Raw genomic sequence first — 14079 nt, forward strand, 5'->3', positions numbered from 1 at the left:
CTGGCTTCATTCGCTGAATACTATGTTTGATATTTACCTACTTTGTTGATGTAGCATGTAGTTTGTTTATTATCATTGTGGGAACCTACATTTTATGACTATGGCACCATTTATTTTTCCTTTTTGCCATTGATGGGCAATTAGTATTGTTTCCAATTTGGGGCAATCAATATTAGTGCTGTTGTGAACATTTGTGTGTGTTTCCTGTGGACTTGATGGAACTTAAAGTATGCAAAAATCAGCCTCAGTAGTTATTGGCCCTTTTCCAAAGTGGTTGTACCAGTTTCCACTTCTTTTAGCAGAGTATGAGTTATTGTTGTTTCATATACTCTCAAATACATGAAAAGATATTTCTATCTTTTTTGTTTTAGCCATATTGGTGGGCATGTAGATCTATTTTATTGTGAGTTTAAGTTATGTTTCTTCAAGACTAGTTGCATTGAATGCTTTTTCCTTGGTTTAATAGTCATTGGAATGTCCTCCTTTATGAGGTGCCATTAAAATCTTTTACACTTATACCTTTAGGGTTGTAGCCCTCATCTTGTGATTTTTTTAAATTGAGTTGTAATTGATATATATTAATTTCAGATGTACAACACAATGATTCAATATTTGTATGTATTGTGAAATGATCACCACAGTAAGTCTAGTTAATATCCATCACCACACAGAGTTACAAAGTTTTTGCTTTAATGAGAACTTTTATGATCTACCCTTTTAGCAACTTTCAAATACACAATACAGTATTAACTATAGCCACCATGCTGTACATTACATCCCATATCTTATTCATTTTATAACTGGAACTTTGTAACTTTTGACCACATTCATCCATTTCACCCACACTTAGCCCTATATTTTTTTTTTTTTTAGATTCCACATATAAGTGAGGTCATGTAATAATTATCTGTCTCAGGCTACTTATTTCACTTAGCAAAATGCCCACCCATGGTCTATCTATGTTTTCACTATTGGCAAGATTTTCTTCTTTTTTATAGGTAAATAATATATATAATTTTGTTCATTCATTCATCCATTGATGAACACTTAGTTTACTTCCATGTCTTTTTTTTAAAGGACTTTTTATTGACATTTAGGGAGAGAGTAAGGGAGAGAGAAACAATGATATTAGATAAGAACTATTGAACGGTTGCATCTTAAGGAGATAGAACCTGTAACCCACAATACATAACCGGGTCATGTGCCCTGACCAGGAATTGAAACAGCAACCTTTTGTTGCACAGGATGAAGCCCAACAACTGAGCCCCATGGGCCAGGGCAGTTGCTTCCATGTCTTGGCTATGGTAAATAATGCTGCAATGAACATGGGGTGCAGATATATTTTCAAGTCACTGTTTTATTTCTTTGGATAAATACTCAGAAATGGATTTGCTGGATCGTATTTAATTCTATTTTTAATATTTTGAAGAATCCCCATACTGGTTTCCATAGTGGCTTCACCACTTTCCACTAACAGTACACAGGCTTCTATTCTCCACAGCCTCACCAATACTTGTTATTCCTTTTCTTTTGATAATAGCCATCCTAACAGGTGTGAGGTAGCATCTCATTATGATTTTGATTTAGATTTCCCTGTTAATTAGTGATGTTGAGCACTTTTTCATGTACCTGTTGGCCATCTGTGTGTCTTTAGAAAAAGGTCTATTCAAATCTTCTTTCCACCTTTTAATCAGACTTCTGGTTTATTTTTCTATTGAGTTCTTTATATATTTTTGATATAATCCCATATTAGATATGAGATTTGCAAATATTTTCTCCCAATTGGTAGGTTGCCTTCTTTTTTTTTTATTGATTAAGTTATTACATATGTGTCCTTATCCACCCATTTCGCCTCACCCCCCACTCATGCCCTCACCCCCCTGGTGTCTGTGTCCATTGGTTAGGCTTATATGCATGCATACAAGTCCTTTGGTTGATCTCTTCCCCTTAACCCCGCCCTCTCCTACCTTCCCTCTGAGGCTTGACAGTCTGATTGATGCTTCTCTGTCTCTGGGTCTGTTTTTGTTTATCAGTTTATGTTGTTCATTATATTCCACAAATGAGTGAGATCATGTGATATTTAGCTTTCTCTGACTGGCTTTGGTAGTTTCCTTTGCTGTGCAGAAGATGTTTAGCCTGATGTAGTTCCATTTGTTTATTTTTGTTTTTGTTGCCTTTGCTTTTGCAAATCCAAAGTATCATCACCAAGACAGATGCCAAGGAGCTTACACCTATGTTTTCTTTCAGGAGTATTATGCTTTCAGGACTTTAATCCATTTGTCCTTAATTTGTGTGTGTGGTATAAAATAGCAGTCCAGTTTCTTTCCTTTAAATGTGGTTGTCAGTTTTCCCAGCAGTATTTATTGAACAGATTGTCCTCTCCCCATTGTATATTCCTGGCTCCTTTTTTGGGCTCACTTTTCTGTTCCATTCATCTATGTGTCTGCTGTTTGCCCAACACCATACTGATTTGATTAATTTTGCATTGTTATACAGTTTGAAATCAGGAAGCATGATGAGGGTGCCTTGAACTCTGTTCTTCTTTCTCAAGATTTCCATGGCTATTTGGGGTCTTTAGTGATTCCATATAATTGTAGGTTGATTTATTCTATTTCTTTGAAGAATGCAATTGGAATTTCATAGGGACTGCATTGAATGTGTAGATTGCCTTGGGTAGTATGGACATTATAACAATATTTATTCTTCCAATCCATGATAATAGAATTTCTTTCCATGTATTTATCTTCAATTTCTTTCTTAGGTGTCTTACGGTTTTCAGTGCACAGGTATTTCACCTCTTTGGTTCAATATATTCCTAGCTATTTTATTCTCTTTTATTTTACATGACTGACTGGCGGAATGAATGAATGCTCACTAATTCTAACATTTGGGTATCTCCAGACAATAGCACTTATCCCCTATCTTTTTCAGGGATTGCAGTTTCTAAACTTTGGTATTTCTTCTTCTAGGTTTTCCAGTCTCCTTTCAGTCCCGAACTCAGCTCTGCCATTTCCTTACAATGTGCATTTTCAGATGCACTGCACAGCATGCAGCAGTCAACTTCAGCCAGGTATGGACAACTGAAAGCCTGGGTCCCTGAGGGAAAGTGCCTGGTCTAGGGTATGTTTGAAGGAAAGAGTTGGGAGCCAGAGCCCTGCGTATCAGAGTGCCTGGTTGACTCCAGATTCTTGCCCCTTCAGCATGACTGGCTGTTCTGGGTCCCTAATGCCCCATGCACAATGCGGATGCCCCCTCCTACCACCAAGGAAGATGTGACAATGGCCACACTGATGGGCTCACTCCCAGATGTCTGGCAGAGCTGTCTTCAGATGCTTTGCGTGAGGCAAGTGGGCCGGCAGCAGCCAGACATGGTGAGAGCGGATTTGGGGAACTCTGGGGCAGTGGTAATGGAAAAGAAAGTTCAGAGTGTGGGGCTGGGCTCTGGTCCCTGTGTCTTGGAACTAGAAGGTGATCAATCCTTTCTTTTCTGCTTCAGGTACCGCTGGGGTATCACACAGAAGAATATTTCTCAGGCCCTGAGCCCAAGGTTGTTTTAAGACAATTTCAAGCAGATCTGGACAACCTGGAAAGGGAGATAGTGGCCCGGAATGAGCAGCTAGACATTCCCTATGAATACCTGAAGCCGAGCTGCATAGAGAACAGTGTTGCTATCTGAGTTCCAGTATAATGGCCTTTCATAGACCACAGGCCGATACTAGGGTTAACATTTTCCTTTTGAGTTTTATGTTTTTCTGGATCTGAATTGCTACGGTTCTATTTTCTTTCCTATCTGAGTTCCCTCCCTGAATATATCACTAGCCTGAGGCACTGTCCCCACTTCCAAGTCATCTAACAGAATGATCTTTAGCTAGAAAACACATTCCTTAAAGAGATCAACTATTTACTCATGTAGCCTTATCCTGTGTCTGGAAAATTTATCTTTTTCATTTATTATGTAATCATTTTAAGATAGATTTTTAAATATAGTATGGGAATAATGTTCAATTCTATTTTCTTTTGAGGAAATCTACTATACCAGCACAGTTTATTTAAAAGCCCATCCTCGGGAAAGATGGCGACCGGCAGGAAGGTAGGGAGAGAGAGAGTGTGAGTGAGGAACCCATAGAGGAGAGTGTAGATGTGTGTGGTGTGTGTGTGTGTATGAGATAGAGTCAGTTAGATTCTGCAGGTCTTCCAAGGGGCTCCCGAACAGGGCAGCCGTAGACGGCGGAGCCCCGCGCACAAAGCGGACACTTCTCGGCGGCTGGTGCGGACGCAGAGACCACGCCATCTTGAGAAACAGAGCTGCCTGAGATTCAGATCCTGGCTTCTGACACAAACCAGGACCCTGCAGCCACCGGGGACAGAGAACTGCTATCACAGCTTCAGACAAACAAACAACAAGAATCCAGACTTCCCGGCAGATTTCCGTGAGTCAAAGAGCCTATCCCCCTCCTCGCAGGCGCTGATAGCGCCATAGTAACTGATAGACCTGCCCCTCCCCCAAGCTGCTGAGCGCCCACAGCGCGCGGAAAGCGCCATAGTAACTGATAGACGCGCCCTTCGCCCTAGCTGCACACAGGAGCGCGCACAGCGCGCACAGACAGCGCCATAGTAACTGATAGACCCGCCCCCGGCCCAAGCTGCCGAGCTTTGCGCAGGGACGCGCTCCCTCTTAGGGAATTTGGCGCGCGCTCGCGCACGGGACAGAAGCAGCTCCCCGTCGGGGAAATCTGTCAGTGCGCACAGAGGGCTCCCCTTCGGGGAATTTGGGGGAATTTGGCTCGCGGGTCACAGCTCCCCCTTCGGAGATTCTTAAGAGCCTGCACAGAGGGGCTTCCCTTTGGGGAATTTGGCGCGCAGGACGGACTCCGCCCCCCTTCTGGGACTTTGGGAGAGTGCACTGAGCCGGCTCACCTTCAGGTTTTTAAGAAAGTGCGCTCTAGCCGGTTTGGCTCAGCAGAGAGAGCACACACAGGACGCAGCTCCACTTCAGGGAATTTGGCACGCCGGACACAGCTGCCTGGGATCCCTGACTCACAGCGCATTCACACTAAGAGCCAGCGACCCCAATTGTTGGTGCGTGCACACACAGGGACCCTGATTCTCAACGAGAAACCGCACAAGGCAACAGAGACTTTGACACTCGAGTCTTGGTGCAGACACAGGGAAACTCTGACTCCTGGCACATGCTAAGGATCTCATTCTCGGCACATACCAACAGTGTGGTGCAGACAGGGCCCCTGATTCTAAATGTGCACACGAGACCACACAGAACACTGGGGACACTGATCCTGGGCAAGTCTGGTTCCCACCAACCAAAGACAGCCACACGTCCTAGTGTCAGAGCACTTCAGTGAAACTAGGGTGGAGCGAAGTCCCCACAGCACACGGCCCAGGTCCACGCAAACAGAAGCTTGAGCTTTCTGGTAATAGCCAGAATGGGGAAACGAAATAACTCACAGAGGAAAGAAAATGTGGAGTCGCCAAGAAAGGAAATTAGTGAAAATGAAGCTTGCAACATGACCGAAAAGGAATTCAGAGTAATGGTCATGGAATTTATACATCGGATGGATGAGAAAATCAACAACTTATGCAAGAATCAGGAAGAAATGAAAAGTGATATAGCTACAATCAAAAACACCATGGAAAGTTTCAACAGTAGACTACAAGAAGCAGAGGACCGAATTAGTGAGTTAGAAGATCAGGTACAGAAACAAGCTCAAGCTGAACAGCAACTGGAGAAAAAAATTAAAAAGCAGGAGGAAAGCCTAAGGGAACTTCGGGACAACATGAAACGAAGTAACATGCGTATAATAGGGCTGCCAGAAGGACAAGAAGAGCAGCAGGGATTAGAAAATCTATTTGAAGAAATAATGACAGAAAACTTCCCGGATATGGGAAAGATAAAAGTTACGCAAGTAAAGAGAGTCCCAAGCAGGATCAACCCCAAAAGACCCACGCCAAGACATGTCATAATTTCAATGGCAAATATAAATGATAAAGAGAGAATCCTAAAGGCGGCAAGAGAGAGACAGAGAGTTACCTACAAAGGAACACCCATCAGATTGTCAAATGATTACTCATCAGAAACACAACAAGCTAGAAGTGAATGGAAGGAGGTATACAAAGTGTTGCAAAGCAAAGGACTGAATCCAAGAATACTATATCCAGCAAGACTATCAATCAAAATTGAAGGGGAAATCAGGAGCTTTGCAGACAAAAAAAGCCTCAGGGAGTTTATCACCACCAAACCAGCAATGCAAGAATTGCTAAAGGGAATACTGTAAAAAGAAGAAATAAACAGGTAAGAAGAAATACAGACACAAAAATAGATATGACTGCAAACAAATACCTTTCAGTAATAACTTTAAATGTAAACGGACTAAATGCTCCAATCAAAAGACATCGAGTAGCTGAATGGATAAAAAAACACGACCCATATATATGCTGTCTACAAGAGACCCACCTCAGAACAAGAGACTCACACAGATTGAAAGTGAAGGGATGGAAAAATATCTTTCAGGCAAATGGAAATGAAAAAAAAGCTGGGGTAGCAATACTTATATCTGACAAAATAGACCTCAAAGTAAATGCCATAACAAGAGATAAGGAAGGCCACTTCATAATACTAAAGGGAGAAATCCAACAAGAAGAAATAATTCTGGTAAACATATACGCTCCCAATATAGGAGCACCCAAATACATAAAAAAACTCCTGGAGGATATCAAGGGAGAGATTAATAGCAACACAATCATAGTAGGAGACTTTAATACCCCACTATCACCACTGGACAAATCCTCTAAACAAAAAATCAGCAAAGAAACAGCAATCCTAAATGACTCACTAGACCAGATGGAATTAATTGACATCTTCAGAACATTTCACCCCAAAGCCACAGAATATACATTCTTCTCAAGTGCACATGGGTCATTTTCAAAGATAGACCATATGCTGGGTCACAGGCAAAGTCTCTTCAAATTCAAGAAGATAGAAATTATATCAAGCATCTTCTCAGATCACAGTGGCATAAAACTGGAAATCAACTACAATAAATACAATCCAAAGAAATCAAACACATGGAGACTAAACAGCATGCTATTAAACAAGGACTGGGTCACCAGAGAGATCAAGGAAGAAATAAAAAACATCATGGCAACAAATGACAATGAAAACACAACAATCCAAAATCTATGGGACACAGCGAAAGCAGTCTTGAGAGGGAAGTTCATAGCTCTACAGGCCTATTGCAAAAAACAAGAAACAATGGTAATAAATTACTTAACCCTACAACTCAAAGAGCTAGAAAAAGAGCAGCAAGAAAAGCCCAGTGTAACCAGAAGGAAGGAAATAACAAAGATCAGAGCGGAGATAAATGACATAGAGACCAAAGAAACAATACATAAGATCAACAAAACCAAGAGCTGGTTCTTTGAAAGGATAAACAAGATTGATGGACCTCTAGCCAGGCTCACCAAGAAGCAAAGAGAGAGGACCCAAATAAACAAAATCAGAAATGAAAGAGGTGAAATAACAACAGACCCCGCTGAGATACAAAGGATTGTTACAAAATACTACGAACAACTCTATTCCAACAAACTGGACAACCTGGAGGAAATGGACATATTCCTAGAAAAATATAACCTTCCAAAAATCAATCAAGAAGAATCTAAACAGCTCAATAGGCCAATAACTATGGACGAAATTGAAGCAGTCATCAAAAAGCTTCCGACAAACAAAAGCCCGGGGCCTGATGGCTTCACAGGAGAGTTTTACCAAACATTCAAGGAAGAACTAAAACCTATCCTCCTCAGACTATTCCAAAAAATTCAAGTGGAAGGAACACTTCCAAGCTCCTTCTATGAAGCCAGCATCACCCTAATACCAAAACCAGATAAAGACAACACAATGAAAGAGAATTACAGACCAATATCCCTCATGAACATAGATGCCAAAATCCTCAACAAAATTCTAGCAAATCGGCTCCAGCAGTACATCAGAAAGATCATACACCATGACCAAGTAGGATTTATCCCAGGAATGCAAGGATGGTACAATATCCGCAAATCAATAAACGTGATACATCACATAAACAAATTGAAAGATAAAAATCACATAGTCATATCAATTGATGCAGAAAAAGCATTTGACAAAATCCAACACCCTTTCTTGATAAAAACTCTCAACAAGGTGGGAATAGATGGCTCATACCTCAACATAATAAAAGCTATATATGATAAACCCACAGCAAACATCATACTCAATGGACAAAAACTAAAAACATTTCCCCTAAGAACAGGAACAAGACAGGGATGCCCACTCTCACCACTCCTGTTTGACATAGTACTGGAAGTATTAGCCATTGCAATTAGACAAGAAGAAGAAATAAAAGGCATCCAAATTGGAAAAGAACAAGTAAAGCTGTCTTTATTTGCAGACGACATGATATTGTACATAAAAAATCCGAAAGACTCCGTCAAAAAACTAATAGACTTAATAAATGAATTCGGCAATGTAGCAGGATACAAAATTAACGCCAAGAAATCTATGGCCTTTCTATACACCAATAGTGAACTTACAGACAGAGAGACTAAAAAGGCAATCCCATTTACCATCGCACCAAAAAAATTAAGATACCTAGGAATAAACTTAACTAAGGAGGTAAAAGACCTATACACGGAAAACTACAGGACACTGAAAAAAGAGATAGAGGAAGACGTAAACAGATGGAAGAACATACCATGTTCATGGATTGGTAGAATCAACATCATTAAAATGTCCATACTACCCAAAGCAATCTATAGATTCAATGCACTCCCCATTAAAATACCAACGGCATATTTCACAGACCTTGAAAGAACTCTCCAAAAATTCATCTGGAATAAAAAAAGACCCCGAATAGCCACAGCAATCCTGAGAAAGAAGAATAAAGTAGGAGGGATCTCAATACCAGATTTCAAGCTGTATTACAAAGCCACTGTTCTCAAAACAGCCTGGTACTGGCACAAGAACAGACATATAGATCAATGGAACAGAATAGAGAATCCAGATATTGACCCAAACCACTATGCTCAATTAATATTTGACAAAGGAGGCATGAACATACAATGGAATAAAGACAGTCTCTTCAATAAATGGTGTTGGGAAAATTGGACAGATACATGCAAAAAAATGAAGCTTGATCACCAACTTACGCCATACACAAAAATAAACTCAAAATGGATACAGGACTTAAACATAAGACGGGAAACCATAAAAATACTAGAGCAATCCACAGGCAGCAAAATGTCAGACATATGCCAAAAGAAATTCTTCACTGACACTGCCCCTAGGGCAATGGAAGCTAAAGAGAAAATTAACAAATGGGACTACATCAAAATAAAAAGCTTTTTCACAGCAAAAGAAACCATCAACAAAACAACAAGAAGGCCCACTGCATGGGAGAACATATTTGCAAATGGCATCACTGATAAAGGTTTAATCTCCAACATCTACAGGCAGCTTATACAACTTAATAAAAGGAAGATAAATGATCCAATAAAAAAATGGGCAACAGACCTAAATAGAATCTTTTCAAAAGAAGACAGAAGGAAGGCCAAGAGACACATGAAAACATGCTCAACGTCACTAATTATCCGAGAGATGCAAATCAAAACAACAATGCGGTACCATCTCACACCTGTCAGAATGGCTATCATCAACAAATCAACAAACGACAAGTGTTGGCGAGGATGCGGAGAAAAAGGAACCCTCGTGCACTGCTGGTGGGATTGCAGACTGGTGCAGCCACTGTGGAGAACAGTATGGAGTTTCCTCAAAAAACTGAAAATGGAACTCCCATATGACCCAGTAATCCCACTCCTGGGAATATATCCGAAGAAACTAGAAACACCAATTAGAAAGGATATATGCACCCCTATGTTCATAGCAGCACAATTCACCATAGCTAAGATTTGGAAACAGCCTAGGTGCCCGTCAGCAGATGACTGGATCAGAAAACTGTGGTACATCTACACAATGGAATACTATGCTGCCATAAAAAAGAAGGAATTCTCATCATTTGCGGCAACCTGGGAGGAATTGGAGAACATTATGTTAAGTGAAATAAGTCAGTCAATGAAAGAAAAATACCACATGATCTCACTCATTTATGGATAATAAAGAACATTATAATCTTGAACAAAAAGATAGATACAGAGACAGTAAAGCATCAAACAGACTGTCAAATTACAAGGGGAAGGTTAGGGAGAGGTGGGGGAGATAAGAGATCAATCAAAGGACTTGTATGCATGCATATAAGCATAACCAATGGATGCAAAACTCTGGGGGGTGGGGGCATATATGGGAGGGGGGTGTGGGGAGGGCAATGGTAAGATATGTACACATATAATACCTTAATAAAAAAATTGGAAAAAAAAAATAAATAAAAGCCCATCCTCTCTCACTGATCAGTGAGAGAGGATGGGCTTTTAAATAAACTGTGCTGGTATAAATCAGATTTCTGTGTCTCAATGGGAGTATTTTTGAGTTTTTTATTCTACTTTTTCTTTAATATGTTTGTCTTACACTGTACCAAACTGACATAATTACTACAACAGTATAATTAAAATAACATACTACTTCATAACATACATTCTTCAAATTTGTCTCAGAGGTGACAGTTTTTCTTTGACTTCTGCTCTTTCATGTAAAATTAAATTCAGCTTGTTATTCTCCAATAAAATCTATTGTGATCTGTGTGTGTTAATGTACTTTATCTATATGAAGTTTTTAATCTTAAACCAACTTTGCATTCTTGAGATATATCCAATTTGCTGTTTTATATATCATTAAATTCTGTTATATTTTCTCAGACTTATATCCAGGTACCATATCTAATCAATGTCCCTATCCTTTCCTTGCTTCTGTTTTTTCTCCCTCTAACCAATCCATTTCCTAGATCCTCTGGGGTTCTGTGTCCCTTATCCAATCCAATCACTTTCCCAGGCTAGGTACCTCCCCTTTATGGTCACTATCTTAGTTCCTACTAGCATGACTCATAGTAGAAGCACCACCCCCTGTGCCATCTTGGCTTTTACTGGACATGCACCCAGCAGAGGAATTTCCCCTTTATTGTTTATTCCTTCATCCAGATTGGAAAGCTGGTCTTTTCTCCATACCTGGGGAGGGAGGGATGTTAATCCCCTTGATGGGAAAATGCTGCAATTCCCTGGGTGCCTATGAATGCTGCAATTTCCTAGTAGATTAGGCTTCTTAATGTCTGATTCCCTTTGCTCCATTCCTTTATTCATATCTACATAACATTTTGATTATAATTTTTGCATTATATTTATCAGTATGAGTGGCTTATATTTAACTTTTCTGGTTTTGTGAAGATGGCTTAATAAATCTTAGTTAGTGATCCTCATTTCTTTGAAAAAACTTTTAGAAGAATTATCTGTGGTTGGTAATATCTTTTTATTAAATGTTTTATAGAACTCACCTCTACAACTGTCTATTTTTGGTGGGTTTGAAAGTTTTTTTCCAATGGTGGGAGGGAATATTTTAAACAACTAATTAAAATTACTTAATAGTTATATGATAATTCTAGTTTGGTATTTTGTCTTCTGTCAGATTTAATTCTACTTTTTCTAGGAAGTTTTAAATTTTTCATCAAATTTGTTGTCTTGTCACAATAGTCTCTTATTTAATAACTAGAGGCCCAGTGCATGAAATTTGTGCACAGGTAGGGTCCTTAGCAGCTGTTGGCAGCCAGCCAGGGCCTCCTTTCAGACCCACCTTGGCCTGGTGCCGCCTGCTCACCTGCTCCACCATCCTGCCATGATTCTGCTCTTTTTGGGGCCCATTGGGGCCTGTAGCACTTCCACTGCTGCCTGCTGCCATGTTCCACATCTCCCCCTGATGGTCAGCGCACATCTAACTCCAGGTCAGTCAAACTTCTGCTCGTGGGGACAATTCGCATATTAGCCTTTTGTTATACAGTATATGATTATTTTAGCAATTCTAGTTGTGGCTACATTTTATTACTAATATAGTTTATTTGTACATTTTTTTCTTTCTTTCTTTTTTTTATTGATCAATCATGCCAGGAGTTTGGAGTTTGGAGATTAGAGTCTGGAGAATGAGAGATGAAATGGAGAATTAGTCTTCTTGAAATAGCTGATATGAACAGGGATAAAAAGCTTAGAGATATTAGTTCCAATGATCTCAAAGCTAGTAAGGATACCAATGGTTTTAGGGTTTTGGGGGAAAAGATAGGGTTTTACCAGTATAACACAGACTATGGAGGCCCTTAATTGAAACCTATTGCTATTGGCAAAGGGGCGTACTTACTCCAGCTCCTCAGGGCTCCAATATAAATTGCTGCCAAAGGAAACAGGGCAGAAGGGGAAACTTACTGCAAGCTCTATGAGGACATGGAGGCCTACAGAGGCGCTCTATCAGGATCTCTGCTACATTACTTATTACATTAATAAGACAAGACAAAATATATCGTTGTGGCACTTGCCACTTACAATGGATTTTTGAAATAATACATTTTTCATTTATCTAAGTAAATCCTCTAGATAAAGTTGAGATAAAGTAAGTATTCCTTGATATGACAAAGAGCATATATAAAGAAGAACAGAAATGTTATCTATGTCATCAAAATCATTACACGTAAAATCTGGAACATGTCAGAAATCAACACAGTAATCACCATTATTCCAGATTCTTTGGGAGAGCCCAGTTGCTGGAATGGAAAAGGAAGAGATGTAAGTACATTTAGGGAAACAAATAACAAAATGATCATTATTGGAGATGATGTAATTGTATTCCTGGGAAGACCAAAGAACTCAATTAAAATTATGAGACCTAATAAGAGAGAGGCTACAAAAATAAATACCAGGATAAGATACCAAATGAATATTTTAAAAAAGAATAGTTTCATTTATATTAGTAATAGTCAGTTAGAAATAAAAACAAGATTCCCTGCTTCTCATTGACACATTTTGAAATAAATAAATAATTTAATAAAAGAGAAATATAAGTCATCTATGTAGATCCTCAATATCTTAATCAGCAGAGGAACCTCAATATCATGATGGGATGCCTTAATACTGGGAGACACTGTCCCACGGAGATTAAAAACATGGGCTCTGAAGTTAGGTTATTTAAGCTCAAATCCTACCTTATAAAAGAGAAACATGCAAATTGACCACACCTTCGCTATGCCCACAGCCAATCAGAGTGAACAAGATGGCGGTTAATTTGCATATGCGGGCGCTGAGCAGCCTGGGTCCAGGAAACATCCTCCAGACCCAGGCCGCTCCTAGCCTGTAGGCCCGTGCTTGGGTCCTGAGTGGCAGGGGTCCCAGAACGTTCCCTGGCCACTCGAAGCCGATGGGTATAGGCGCCAAGCCGCCTGGTGGGGCGGGAACATTCCCACGTTGCTACAGCGATGCGGGGATGATCCTGCCCCGCCCCCAGTGGCTTGCAAAGGCTCCCGCATGAAGCAGCGGTTTGGGGCCACACCCCCAGCCAGGCGCCCAGGACGGGGGGGGGGGGGGGGGGGGGGGGGGGGGGGGGGCGCTGCCTGCTGGCCTCTGGAGTGTGCCGAGACCCTGGCGGCCACTGCTGCGTGCTGCCCAGGGTCCCTGCAAGCCTCGAGCCTGGGGCCCATGGTGGGGCTGGCTGCTGGCCTTGGGGCATTTGGAGATGGGGATGTTCCCGCCCCGCCCCAGAGGCTTTCCAAGCTCCAGCACCAAGTGGCGGTTTGTGTCCACGCCCCAGCCTAGCGCCCTCCACAGGGGGATGGCTGCTGGCCTCTGGGGTGTGCAGAGACCCCGGCAGCCACCACCGGGTGGCAGGGACACGCCCCTAGCCTAGTGGACACAACCCAGGGGCTGCATGAGCTGCAGAGGATACACCTTTTTAAAAAGCTATTTTATTGATTTTTTTACAGAGAAGAGGGGAGAGGGATAGACAGTCAGAAATATCAATGAGAGAGAAACATCCATTAGCTGCCTCCTGCACACTCCCCACTGGGGATATGCCTCCAACCAAGGTACATGCCCTTAACAGGAATCAAACCTGGG

General features: G+C 41.0%; 1 protein-coding gene across 3 annotated transcripts in view; it reads left to right on the forward strand.

The window, feature by feature from the left end:
- LOC307115222 (polyunsaturated fatty acid lipoxygenase ALOX12-like) overlaps positions 1–3676 on the forward strand; it is a gene marked incomplete at both ends in the record, with an annotated part of 52043 nt that extends 48367 nt beyond the window's left edge. For all 3 annotated transcript variants that reach the window (XM_079798329.1, XM_079798327.1, XM_079798326.1), the window contains 3 exons: positions 2970–3070; positions 3201–3371; positions 3497–3676. In XM_079798329.1, the coding sequence (XP_079654455.1) occupies positions 2970–3070; positions 3201–3371; positions 3497–3676 (452 nt within the window). The remainder of the gene's footprint in view (positions 1–2969; positions 3071–3200; positions 3372–3496) is intronic.
- Positions 3677–14079: the final 10403 nt, after the last annotated feature.

The sequence above is a fragment of the Cnephaeus nilssonii genome (genome assembly GCF_951640355.1).
Source record: "Cnephaeus nilssonii genome assembly, chromosome: 19".
NCBI lineage: Eukaryota > Metazoa > Chordata > Mammalia > Chiroptera > Vespertilionidae > Cnephaeus > Cnephaeus nilssonii.